Raw genomic sequence first — 12,442 nt, 5'->3', positions numbered from 1 at the left:
AGGGGGAGAAGGGGGAGGCGGATCCCGGATCGCGGCGGCGCCAAGTTCCTTAGGCGACGGGGCCGGAGTCAGGCTGGGAGGCGGCGGCTGCCGGCTCCCGAGCTCACCTCGCTGCACAGGCTGGGATCCAGCGGGTTTGCACCGGCCGGACCCACGGAAGGTTTCACGAACATGAACTCGCTGATGTCAGAGACGGGCGAAAAGCAGGAGCGGTAGCGCGGGGCGGGGGGCGCCGTGGGCACCACCTGGACGCCCATCACCGTGTCCCCTTGCTTGGGCTTGTAAAGCGAGTGCCCGAATATGGGGCCGGAGGGGGGGCGCAGCGTGTCCACACTCTCCACACAGCAGCCCCGGGCAGGSGGTGCAGAGCCCCGCCGGAGGTACCGCACGACCAGCGCTGCCAGTCCCACCAGGGAGACAGTGGAGATGAGGACTAGGGAAACGATCAGATAAAGCGTAATTGTGGGCAAGCCTCCGCTGTCTGCAGCCTGAGCCTCAGAGCCCTGCAAGGCCTCTGGACCCTTCTCCTCCACCAGCACCACCAGCGTGACAGCAGTGGAGAGAGGGGGCTCTCCGCTGTCCCGGACCACCACGAGCAGTTCATGCGCTGAGGCATCGTTCTCCTGCAGGGCCCGCATGATTCGGATCTCCCCAGAGCGCAGGGCCACACTGAAAAGCCCTGGCTCCGTGGCTTCCACGAGGTGGTAAGAGAGCCAAGCGTTGCGCCCCGAGTCAGCATCCATTGCCACCACTTTGGTGATGAGAGCAGGGGGGTAGGTGAAAGGTGAAATTCGGAACTGGGCTGCAGAGTCCTCGCCAACCTTGGGGAAATGCACCTGTGGAGCATTGTCATTCTGGTCCGCTATGAAGACGTGAACAAGYGTCCTGTTCCTGAGGGCTGGAGAGCCACCATCAGAAACCTCCACGTGGAACTGGAAATAGGTGGTTTGCTCATAGTCAAAGGGGAGTTTGGCTGAGACCCGTCCACTTGTGGGATGGATGGAGAGGTAGCGAGTTGGATCCAGACCCGGATCTGTCCCACCAACTCGCAGGATGGAGTAGGAAAGGCGTGAATTCTGCTCCGAGTCAGGGTCAACAGCAGAGATAGTGATGAGCACGCTGCCCACTGCATTGTTTTCTGCCACTAGCACTTCATAGGATGCTTGCTCAAACTGTGGCACGTTGTCATTGACATCAACCAGGACAACTGGCAAGATGGTTTGCTGGGAGAGTGGGGGGCTCCCCATATCCGAGGCAGAGATGGTGACATTGTAGAAGGCAATGCGTTCCCGATCCAGATAGGTTCTGGTTAGCAGCGAGTATTGGTGCTCAAAGTCCTTACGCAGTTGGAAGGGAAGATCTGGAGACACGTGACACTGAACTTTGCCCTGCTCCCCAGAGTCCTTGTCTCTGACATGTATCACGGCCACCACTGTGCCTGGCAGAGCATCTTCACTCAGGGAGCTGGAGAAGGAGGTGAGAATAACCTCAGGGGCATTGTCATTCACATCAACGATTTCCACAACCACACTGCAGTGTTCCTCCATTGTGGGTGATCCCATGTCCTTGGCTTCCACTTCTATTTCATACACTGTTGCCTCCTCAAAGTCTAGCTTGCCCTGGACACGGATCTCCCCAGTTTGCTCATCAATAGCAAACATCTGGCGCAAGGCAGCTGAGTTGTGGCTGCTGAGGGAGTAACGGATGTCTCCATTGGGCCCTTCATCCACATCAGTGGCGTTTAACTTCACAACGAGGGTGCCAACTGGGGAGTTCTCCACCAAGCGGGCTCCATATGATGGTTTGTCAAAGACTGGGTGGTTGTCGTTGGCATCCAGGACCTGAATAGTGATGTGCATCTTGCTGGAGCGGGGGGGAGACCCCCCGTCCTCAGCGGTCAGCACTAGGTGGTGGACAGCTCTTAGCTCCCGATCCAGGGCCCTCTCCAGCACCAGCTCGGGGAATTTCCCACCATCTGTCCTTGCCTTCACATTGAGGTTGAAGTTGTCGTTGGCACTCAGGTGGTAAGTCTGCAAGGTGTTGGTGCCCACATCGGAGTCCTGGGCAGGCTGGATGGGAAAGCGGGCACCCAGTGATGCCAGCTCATAGATGCGCAAGGAGACCTCGGCGCTCGGGAACTCGGGCGGGTTGTCATTGATATCCAGGATCTCCACCTCGATGCGGTAAAACTCCACGGGGTTCTCGATGGCAAGTTTCAAGTGAAGGAAGCAGCGGGGGTTCTGCCCGCAGAGTTGCTCCCGGTCTATGCGCTCGCTGACCATTATAATCCCAGTGTTCACATTGACAGAGAAGTACTGTGAATCCGAATCAGACAGTACCTGCAAATTAGCTGCCGCCAGCTTTGCCACATCCGTGCCCAAGTCCTTAGCAATATTGCCCACGAAGGCGCCCCGCGTGAGCTCCTCCGGGATGGTGTAGCGGATCTGGGCAGAGGAGCTGTGCAAGAACAAACAGAAAGAGAAGACACGCGGCAGTCCCAGGGACCAGCCCGCCTTTCCTGCGCTCAGCATCCTTGCCGGGTCGGCAGCCGCAGCCTCGGAGCGATGCCCTCCGCCGAGGCGCCGCGGGGCCGGGGCCGCCCGCGCTCCGGGGCCGCTGGTCAGCGCTGCCCGCTCCCATTCATTGTTTGGGCTGGATGCGGCGCCGACGAGGGGGGCGCGCCGCGCTGCCCGCCAGCCTCCTCGCCATTGGCTCCGAGTGCCGCGGCGCTCGCCCAATCGCCGGCCTCCTTCCCGAGGACAGCAACACGGGCGCCAATCGCGGCGCGCGAGGCGCCGCCGCGGCGCGAACCGGCGCCGCTTCACCCAGCGACGGCGGGGGCGGCCCCGCGCCCCGACGGCCGCCCGCCCGCCCCGCCGCGCTCACCGTGCTCGTGCTGCTGGAGAACAAAGACGCCGGCGCTGCCCCCCCCCCCGAGCATCTCCCCCCTCCTCCGAGTCCCCCGGGCGCCGCAACTCTGTCCCCTTCCCCTAGCGACAAGCCCTGGGAGGATCTCACCTGACTGGGGCCTTGTAGGGTACCAGTAGCGGAGAGGAAAGAATCGGTTTCCCTCGCTAGGGTGCCCGGGGTCGGACAAGGCCGCATGAAGGTGAAATCGCTCCTGTCGGAGCCGGGAGAGAAGCAGGTGCGGTAGCACTGGCTTTGCGAGTCGGTGGGCCTCAGGGTGACCTCCATGTATTTGAGCGTGCCGTCGGAGCTGAGCTGCAGCTTCGGGCTGGCGTGCTTGAAGACATCGCGGGAGGGTGACTCGCTGAGCCAGCAGCAGCACGGCGAGCCGGCGGCGCGGCCCCTGTGCCGCACACAGCGGGCGGCGAGGACGGTGAAGGTGGCGAGAGCCATGGTGCTCACGGCCGCCAGCGCGATGATGAGGTAGAGGGTCAGATCCGGCTTCTCCTTGGCCCCAGCCAGGAAATCCCGAGGCTTGAAGCTCTCCTCCGTGGCCCCTTCCTCCAGGACCACGGCGATGGTGACGGTGGTGGAGAGCGGCGGGTCCCCGTTATCCTGCACCAGGACGAGGACCTGCTGTGCCGCCGCGTCGGTATCACGGAGGGCGCGTGCTGTCCGCACCTCCCCGGTGTAGGGCACCACGCGGAACAGGGAGGGCTCGGTGGACTGCGGCAGCAGGTGGTACGAGAGCCAGGCATTGTGCCCGGCGTCCGCGTCCACCGCCGTCACTTTGGTGACCAGGTAGCCCGGTGGGGCAGAGAGAGGCACCCTCTGGGGTGCTGRGACGTCGCTGCCGCCGGCGGGGTGCAGCACGCGGGGCGGGTGGTCGTTTTGGTCCAGCACGAAGACGTAGACGGTAACGTTGGCGCGAAGTGGGGGGGACCCTGAGTCTCTCACGGCCACGGTGAGCGGCAGGACCTGCAGCAGCTCGAAGTCAAAGGTGCGCTGTGCATACAGGTCGCCGCTGTCAGGGTCGATGTGGACGAAGGAAGAGATRGGGGCGCCCTGCGTGTGGCCGCCCTCGATGGAGTAAACGAGCCGGGAGTTGACCCCGTCGTCGGGGTCCGAAGCGGAGATGGTGCAGAGCAAAGAGCCCGGCGGGTTGTTCTCCGGAAGGAAGGCGTCGTAGGAGGGCTGGGAGAAGCGCGGCGCGTTGTCATTCACATCGGAGATGTTGACGAGCAGCGTGAGCTTCGTGGTGAGAGCAGGGGAGCCGCCGTCTCGGGCCATCAGCTCCACCACGTACTGCGGGGTGGTTTCTCGGTCCAGGCTCTCCCGAGTCACCAGCGAGTAGTGGTTCTGAACGGAGCGGATGGCGAAAGGCACGTCGCGTGACATCTCCAAGCTCACAGCCCCGTTGGCCCCCGAGTCTCGGTCCCGCACGTTAAAGAGCCCCACGACCGTCTCCGGCGGGGTGTCTTCCGGCAGCGGGTTGAGCAGGGAGGTAAGAAGCACCTCTGGGGGGTTGTCGTTGGCGTCCTCCACTTCCACCTGGAGCACGCAGTGGCCCTCCATCTCCGGCACGCCGCCGTCGCGGGCTCGCACGTGGATCTCGTAGAAAGGYGATTCCTCGAAGTCCAGGGCCCCGCTCACCCGCACCTCCCCGCTGCGGGGATCCAGGGCGAAGAGCCCTCGGACCGAGTCGGGGGTGTGCACCCCGAAGGAGTACTGCACCTCCCCGTTGGGACCCTCGTCGGGGTCTGACGCGTTGAGCTGAAGGAGCAGGGCCCCCGTGGGCGTGTTCTCCGGCACTCGCACCTTGTATACGGTGCGGTCAAAGGAGGGCGCATTGTCGTTGCTGTCCAGGACCAGGATCGTTATTTGCGCCGTGCCCGAGAGCGCCGGGCTGCCCCCGTCCACGGCCGTCAGCACCAGCTGCAGTTCCGGGTGCTCTTCCCGGTCCAGGGTGCGCTCTAGCACCAGCTCCGGGAAGAGTTTTCCATCTTTTAGCTGCTTGACGTCTAGGGAGAAGTGGGGGTTGGGACTCAGCCGGTAGGAGCTCACGGCGTTGGTGCCCACGTCGGGGTCCTGCGCGCTCTCCAGGGGGAAGCGCGCAGCCGCGGTGGCGGACTCGGAGATGCGCAGGGTGCGGTGGGCGGTGGGGAAGCTCGGCGAGTTGTCGTTCAGGTCCAGGATCTCCACTTCGAGGCGGAAGAGCTCCAGAGGGTTCTCCGTCACCACCTGCACCGACAGCACGCAGCTGGCAGCGGCTCCGCACAGGCGCTCCCGGTCTAGCTGCTCGCTCACCACCAGCGCGCCGCTCTCCAGGCGCACGGCGAAGTAGCGCAGACTCTCCTCGGAGCCCAGGCGCAGCCTGCGACCGGACAGCTCCTCCACCTTCAAGCCTAGGTCCTTGGCCACGTTCCCAACCACGGTCCCCACCTCCGACTCCTCAACCACCGAGTAGCGGATCTGCCCGGAGACCCAGCCCCAGCCGCAGAGCGAAAACAAACTCAGTACTTGCCATTTCCAAGCGAGTTGCTGGAGGCTGACACGCACCATGTCCACACGCGTTTGGCCTGGGTCCTGGCCCAGGACGCAGCAGGCACCGGGGAAGGAGCTGCTAAAAATCCCCGGGTTTCTCTTGGTCGGCTCGGGAAGCGGCTCCGGGGCTCTGGCAGGCAGCGGCTCCCGTTGCCAGCCTCCGAGCGGAGGGGGTGGGCTGGGGGAGGGGAGCTGAATCAGAGCCCGGCGCCGGGGGAGCAGATCCCCCCGCTTCAGATCGGCTCCGGATTGGCGGAGCGCTCCGGYCCCGCTCGCCCAATGGCGAGCGCCCCGGGAGCAGCGGGGAGCGGGGCTCGAACCCGCCGCGGCGGGGCCGCCACCCCCGGGCTTGCGCTGCGCCGCTCTGAGTCACTTGCTCCGGCAGCTCGTTTAGCGGCTCCTTCCCCCGCTCTCAGGGAAACGGCGCGTCCTGGAAGCCGCCTGGGTGCCCGCCCGCCCTGTGCGCTCCCGCTCCCACGGCGGTGGCCTCGGATCTCACGCGCGAACAAAGGGCAGCTGTAGTGACTGCGGGCCAGAGCACGTTTCATGCTCTATGAAAAGGTGCTTGTTAAAGCCCCGAGGCGYCAGGGACACGTCTTCCCTCCCTCCCCTTTCCTCCCTCGCAGTGGGTGCTTTGCTCCCACTCCAGGATTGTCCTTATAAAGAGGCACCTCTGCCCCCTGTGCTACCTGCGCTTAGGAGCAGAACCTACTGAGAGACAAGGACGTCCAAAACAGCTTGGTTTGGGAGGAAGCACGAGGTGGGACGGCAGATATTGATGAATTCCTCAGAGCTGCAATAGAACTGTTCACTGTACGTGTCTGGCTGGACGCCACTTCCTTATCCTGGCACAAGGAATGGGTAAGGCTTCACTATGCCCAAGTTGCTGCAGATACATGGAATCAGACAAAAAAAAAAAAAAAAAAAAAAAAAAAAAAAAAAAAAAAAAAAAAAAACACCACCCAGAACATCACTAGATCACAGCATTAGATCAGGACATCAGACTGAGACAGAGGCCTGTCTCTGTCACCTAACAGACACATATATCAACATATATATCAACAGACACATGTATCAACATATATCATATATCCTGCCTCATAGCTCTGTAATCTAAAGAACTTTCCACAAGCAAAAGTTGCGGCCTTGGCCTCAGTACTTGGTAGCAGAGAAGGAAACCACCCCTGCTGTCCCACATCTCCAGCCTAGAGAAYAGTGGCAAGTCTCCGCATAGTTCAGGTCCCTGCAGAGTCCTTCCAAGGTCATGCCCTGAAGAGTCTTGCCCCCAGAGCGCTCAGGGAAACGACTTTCCCTGAGTGCCTGAAGACCCTGAAGGGTCAGGAGTCAGCGGTTGTGCAGGACACGGGGAAGCTCGCTCCTCCCAGGATCCATGTTTGCCCTCATCACCTCGGCCTACAAAGTGCCTCAGGAGCATAGCTGAAAGAGGCCAGGGTCTCACAAAGTGAACTACCGTAGACACAGTCATTTTAGTCTTGGATGGAGATGGCACCTGCATTCGGGGACCGTCTGCCCACTGCGAATACTGCCAGAAGGGCTGCCCTTGAGGGCCCCTCGGCCTCAGATCGGTCTCCTTCCTCTCCACTGCCCCTCACAAAGAGCCATGAGGTGGGACCTCTCTGCTGCCAGCGAGAGAGAGACTGGGCCTAACTCCTCAAGGAATCTTTAGAATGGTGAAAAGCGCGGTCCAACTCCCACCTGCTGCCCACTGCAGAGAAAGGAGCAGGGGCTCTTAAAGGACCAACTCGGGAAAACACTGGAAGAGTGAATTYCCCCTTGTCCAGAAACAGACATAATCTTGGACCTGCTCATGCCCCGAAGGCTTCCAGAGGTTCCCTTAGCAGAAAACCATTGCAGAAACTTCGATTGCGGCCCACGTACAGGTGGGACTTTCCCTTGCCGCTCCGATGGCTCCAGGGCCCATCAATGACAGCCTCCTCCCCGCCTCCCCCGCCAACGGCGGAGCTAGATAAGGACAGCATATCGCGGGCGGCAACACAGGACACTGCTTCCGTGGGAATTCTTGCGGAGCAGGTTTGCCTCGCCAGAAGCCTCCTGCGAAGGCCACAGGATCGGGGGATCCGCTCACAGAGTCAGTCGCTCTCAGAGGGCTCAGTCACTGAGGGGCTGCGGCGGACAGTGTCCGCCAAGCCCCGGGATCAGGATGATCGATGTTAGCAAGCCAGGCCARGGGGTGTCGTGGCGTGGTATCCGAGATGGAGAAGGAGATATCCCGTTCCATCTCGCCCTGCGAAAAGGCTCCAGCGAAGCCCAGCTGAAAGGAATCTAGGGATCACCGAAGATCCTGCAAGGAATCTACAAGAATGACAAGCAACCGATCTCTGAATGGGGGATTTCGGCGCAAGGGAGTGTCAGGGACCGAAAAATGGTCTGGACATGCCGCCTGTCCTGCCCAGGGCCAGCACGGAGGCTGAGGACCGACAGGCAATGTGGTCCCCGCCGCATTGCTGTCGCGAGTCCCGTAAAGCGAAGAGACACATTTATGGGTTTAGCACGATCCATGAATCATCTTTCACCATGAAGACCGAAAATCCGCGCCTCGRAGCAGTCGGCTTCTCCCAAACAGTGCCTTTCTGGAGTGGTTTTGGGTGGAGGRTGATGACTGGGGCTCCTGATTGTCGCCTGCCCATTATCAGCTGCTTACAGACCCACCTGGGACCCACCCATCTCCACTTTCAAAGCATTTAGTGTCCCCTTCCTGAGGCTTTCTGCCTGCACCCTTCGCGGGGGGGGGGCGGGACAGCGGGGGCGGGACATCCCTGTCCCCGTATGTAACGCCACYGGCACAGGAGAAGGAAATGCGCTGCTGCAGCAGCTGCCGCAGCCCGTTCTCGCCTGCGACAGATCGGAAGCGCTGAGTCGCAAGAGCAACGGAGGCGGAGATCGGGAGAGGGGGGAGCATAAAATATTTCTGCCTCCTGCCGCGATCTGACCACTCCAGGCAGGTGTTACATGCAGCCCACGCCACCCACGGCTCCCGCTGCGTCTCGCTTCCTTATGCTCCGAGGAACAGGTCGTTTCTATACAGGACCTCCCCTGAGGGCAGGCATTACCGGCACTGTCAGCCTTGGAAACCTCCCGGATCTTCCCCTTCCGCCGGATCCACCCCTCGGTTTCACCCCTGATGATGGAAGCGTCTCCGTAGCTGCAAGCTCTCAAATTAATCTGCAAAATTCCCACCGGGAAAGAAGCACAGAAGCTGCCTGCCATGCTCAAACGCTTTCGGACTGCGGTCTGCTCAGTCCGGCGATCGAGTATTACTCATCACACTGCAGATCGTTTGGGATGCTAAAGCAACGAGCAGGTGACACGCTCATCGCCCTGCTCAGAGGCACGGCAATGAAACTGAAACAATCAGGAATCAAACGCGATGGGAGACACAGACGGGATGCCCTGCTCTGCTGCTACTGCCTACCAAACGGAGTGACCATWGGAATCCTTCGGCCTCGCTTGCAAACCACACCGTGGGATGGGATGCTCCGGTTCTCTGCCAGCATCCAGCGGCTCCCAAGGCCTAGAGGCGCGGGAACGGCCGGGACCCAGCCCAGCTCCCACCACAACCTCTCCTGGCCCTCACCAGAGCGCAGCGCTCAAAGGCTGCCACCCTACCTGGCTCTCACGTCTCATTTCACCGAGGGAAGGCAACACCGTTAGCACCGTTAACGATGGTTTGCAGGCGGTTTCAGGTTACTCTCAGCCGAATCCGTCGGCTTCTCATTGCTGCTAAGCCCCAAACTTCCTGAAAAAGATAAGTGCTCGCTAAACCAAGTCAACACTGCCGCTTGATCCTGCTCCCTGTGTGCAAATTCCTTCGGCTCTCGAGACGGCTCATTCGACGAAGAGCTTTTCGGCTACCACTAAGGCCTTTTGGGACTGCGCGACTCGATATTCCCTCCGAGCCCGACCCACTACCACGCGCGTACGGTACAAACCAGTCACGGCCCGACCCCGGTGAGGAAGGCRGTTGTGTTACCTCGGCGGGCTTGGGGAGCCGGCTGGCCGTGCCCACGATCTGATGGTACAGTCCCGGCTCTCCATTCCTCATGGTGTTCTGGCGGCTCCCCAGGGGGCTGGAAGTGAAGGGCTTTTTGCACAGGACATCGCTCTGGCGGGAGTCTGTGGTGAGATAAACCTGATGGTAGAAATTGGGCGGTGTGATGCCACCTCGCACAGCATCGATGTGGTGGAAAGGCCCCGGCGTCCTGTACAGGGTGCTCCTGGAGTTGTTGAACAGCTCCTTCGACTGCCTCCATTTGTAGCACTTGAAAATGCCCACGGACACTACGGTGATGAAGAAAGCCGCCGAGACTAAAATCACAGCCAGGATGAGATAGAAAGTCACGTGCCTCCTGGAGTCGTGGGCGGGCGCCATGTCCGTGAGGTCAATGAGTGTCTCTTTGACCATCTCATCCACGGAGATGGTGACGGTGACGCTGGCAGACAGCGCAGGCTCTCCGTGGTCCTTCAGCAGGATGACCAGCGTGTGTTGGGGCGTCTCATCCTCTCGGAGTTGTCGTGCTGTGAGGACCTCTCCGCTGTGCAGCCCAACCGAGAAGAGACTGGGGTCAGTAGCCTGCAGCAAGGTGTACGARATCCAGGCGTTATACCCCACGTCTGGATCCACAGCCACCACTTTGGTGACCATATGCCTGGCGGGAGTGCCTGGCTCCACCACGTCAGTCGAGTTGGGACGAGGATACAGCACGACTGGGGCGTTGTCGTTGAGGTCTGTGACAAATACATTGACCGATAGGTTGGTGGACAGCGGTAGAGAACCACCGTCATGGACCTGCACCATCATGCTAAACTTCACCTGGTCTTCATGGTCCAGGGAGGCGAGCAGGAAGAGGGTGCCATTCTCCTGGTTGATGGAGAAGAGGCGGCTCACTGCAGGGTCACCCTGAAGAAGGACATACGAGAGACGGGAGTTGGGCCCCAGGTCCGGATCTGTGGCACTTATGTTTAGGATAGGGATGCCAGCTACGTTGTTCTCCGGCACATATACGTCGTAGTGSTCCTGGAGAGACTTGGGTGCGTTGTCATTGACGTCCGAAACCTGAACTAGGAGGTATTTTACTGCAGACAARGGTGGTGAGCCCAAGTCCCTGGCAGTGATAGTGATGTTATACTTTGATGCTTCTTCGCGATCCAGAGCCTCTTTCGTTTTCAACGTGTAGTAGTTTTTGAGGGAGGAGCTGAGTGCGAATGGGATCCCGGGGGAAATAAAGCAGTTCACCAGACCGTTGTCCCCGGAGTCCAGGTCTGTTACGCTCAACAGAGCTACGACTGTCCCTGGGGCAGCATCCTCAGGCACAGGGCTATACACAGAGGTCACTGTCACCTCCGGAGCATTGTCGTTCACATCCACGACTTCCACCAGCACTTTGCAATGAGCTACGCCAGGAACGACGCCCTTGTCTTTAGCTTGTAAATAAATCTCGTACAGCTTCGTTTCCTCATAGTCCAGCTGCCCTTTGACCTTCAGCTCTCCCGTGGCCGAGTCCAATGAGAAGAGTTCTCGCACCTTTGCCAATGTGTGGCTGCTGAAAGAGTAGACGATGTCTCCGTTGGGCCCATCATCCAGATCGTAAGCGCTGATCTTGGCCACCAGGGTGCCACTGGGCGTGTTCTCCTTCACGCTCGCCTTGTAGGTGGAGTGGTTGAAGACTGGGGCGTTATCGTTGGCGTCCACAACGTCAATGTGGATCTGCACGCTAGCAGACCGYGGCGGGCTGCCTCCATCGAGCGCGGTCAGGACCAAGAGAAGTTCCCGCTGCTCCTCCCTATCTAGCTCCTTCTCTAGAACCAACTCTGCATGCTTGCTACCATCTCCCCTCGTCTGCACATCCAGGACAAAATGCGGGTTGGCACTCAGCTGGTAAGTCTGCAAAGAGTTAATTCCCACATCGGCGTCTTGTGCGCTCTCTAGCGGGAAGCGCGCCCCGGGCGCCACCGACTCGCTGATTTCCAGCCTCGTCTGTCTGCTCGGGAAAACTGGGTCGTTGTCATTGATATCCTGGATCTCTACGACGCCGCTATACAGTTCCAGCGGCTTCTCCACCAAGATCTCAAAGCTCAAGGAGCAGGGAGACACGGTGCCGCAGAGTTCCTCTCGGTCTATCCGCTCGCCCACGAGCAGCGCGCCGCTCTTTAGATCCACCCTGAAGTACTTCTTACTGCCGCCGGACACGACCTGGAGCCGGCGATCCGCCAGCCGCCCGAGGTCCAGCTTTAGGTCAGCTACCACGTTTCCCACTGCGGAGCCTCTCCGCGCCTCCTCGGGAATCGCATAGCGGATCGCGGCGGAAGCCCAGTCGAAAACGCCGAGCAAAACCAAGAAACTCAGTACCTGCCCCGTCGTCACCCGGCGGCTCCTTGCAGCAACACCTTTCATCGCACAGGACGGCAGCTCTCCCCGCCCGCGCCTCTGCGGTTTGCCTCCCCCCCTCCACTAGAAATCCTCAGCTCGCCCCTTCATGCCGCTCCCCACAGCGCCCCGGGAACCGGCCGTGCGGCAGGGAGACGGGCATTGCTTTGCAGCACAGCAGTGACTCACTCCCAGGCTCTCTCTGAGGCTGTGTCTGCCTCATCCCTGCTCCGAGCGGGGACKGGCCGCCAGAGCCCCAGTTTCATCACTGTCCGACAGCGGCACATAGAGTCCCGGCCAATAATTGCACGGAGCGCGCCCCGACAGCCCCGGCGTGGGAAGCAGCCGTGCGCGGAGCACAGCAACGTGTGTCGCACGGACAGCCCCGAAAGTACCGGCAGGTCGGCAGAAACTGCAGCTCTGAGCAAAGCTGTCAGGTGATATGTTGGCCCGGAGCAGACAGAGAGAACCTCCCCTCCAGGAACCAAGCTAATAGTTCAGGACCGATCCGCGGGAATGTGTAAGAGTTAGCGAAGAAGATAATGTAAAAAGAAAACTCGGAGAGCAGAAAAAAAAAAAAAAAAA

General features: G+C 60.4%; 1 protein-coding gene across 3 annotated transcripts in view; it reads right to left on the bottom strand.

Moving 5' to 3' along the window:
• The window catches only part of LOC112951734 (protocadherin gamma-C5-like), a 38,727-nt gene extending 26,799 nt beyond the window's left edge, over positions 1–11,928 (bottom strand). For 2 of the 3 annotated variants that reach the window (XM_026044493.1, XM_026044494.1), the window contains exon 1: positions 3,019–5,469. In XM_026044493.1, coding sequence (XP_025900278.1) covers positions 3,019–5,469 — 2,451 coding nt within the window. Of the gene's footprint in view, positions 1–3,018; positions 5,470–9,463 lie in introns of those variants that run through there. The other variant, XM_026044495.1, reaches the window with a different exon arrangement.
• Positions 11,929–12,442: the final 514 nt, after the last annotated feature.

This window comes from Nothoprocta perdicaria, unplaced genomic scaffold, assembly GCF_003342845.1.
Source record: "Nothoprocta perdicaria isolate Ctin4 unplaced genomic scaffold, notPer1 scaffold_369, whole genome shotgun sequence".
NCBI lineage: Eukaryota > Metazoa > Chordata > Aves > Tinamiformes > Tinamidae > Nothoprocta > Nothoprocta perdicaria.
The sequence above is the reverse complement of the archived record's forward strand: the minus strand, read 5'-3'. Positions and strand labels throughout refer to the sequence as shown.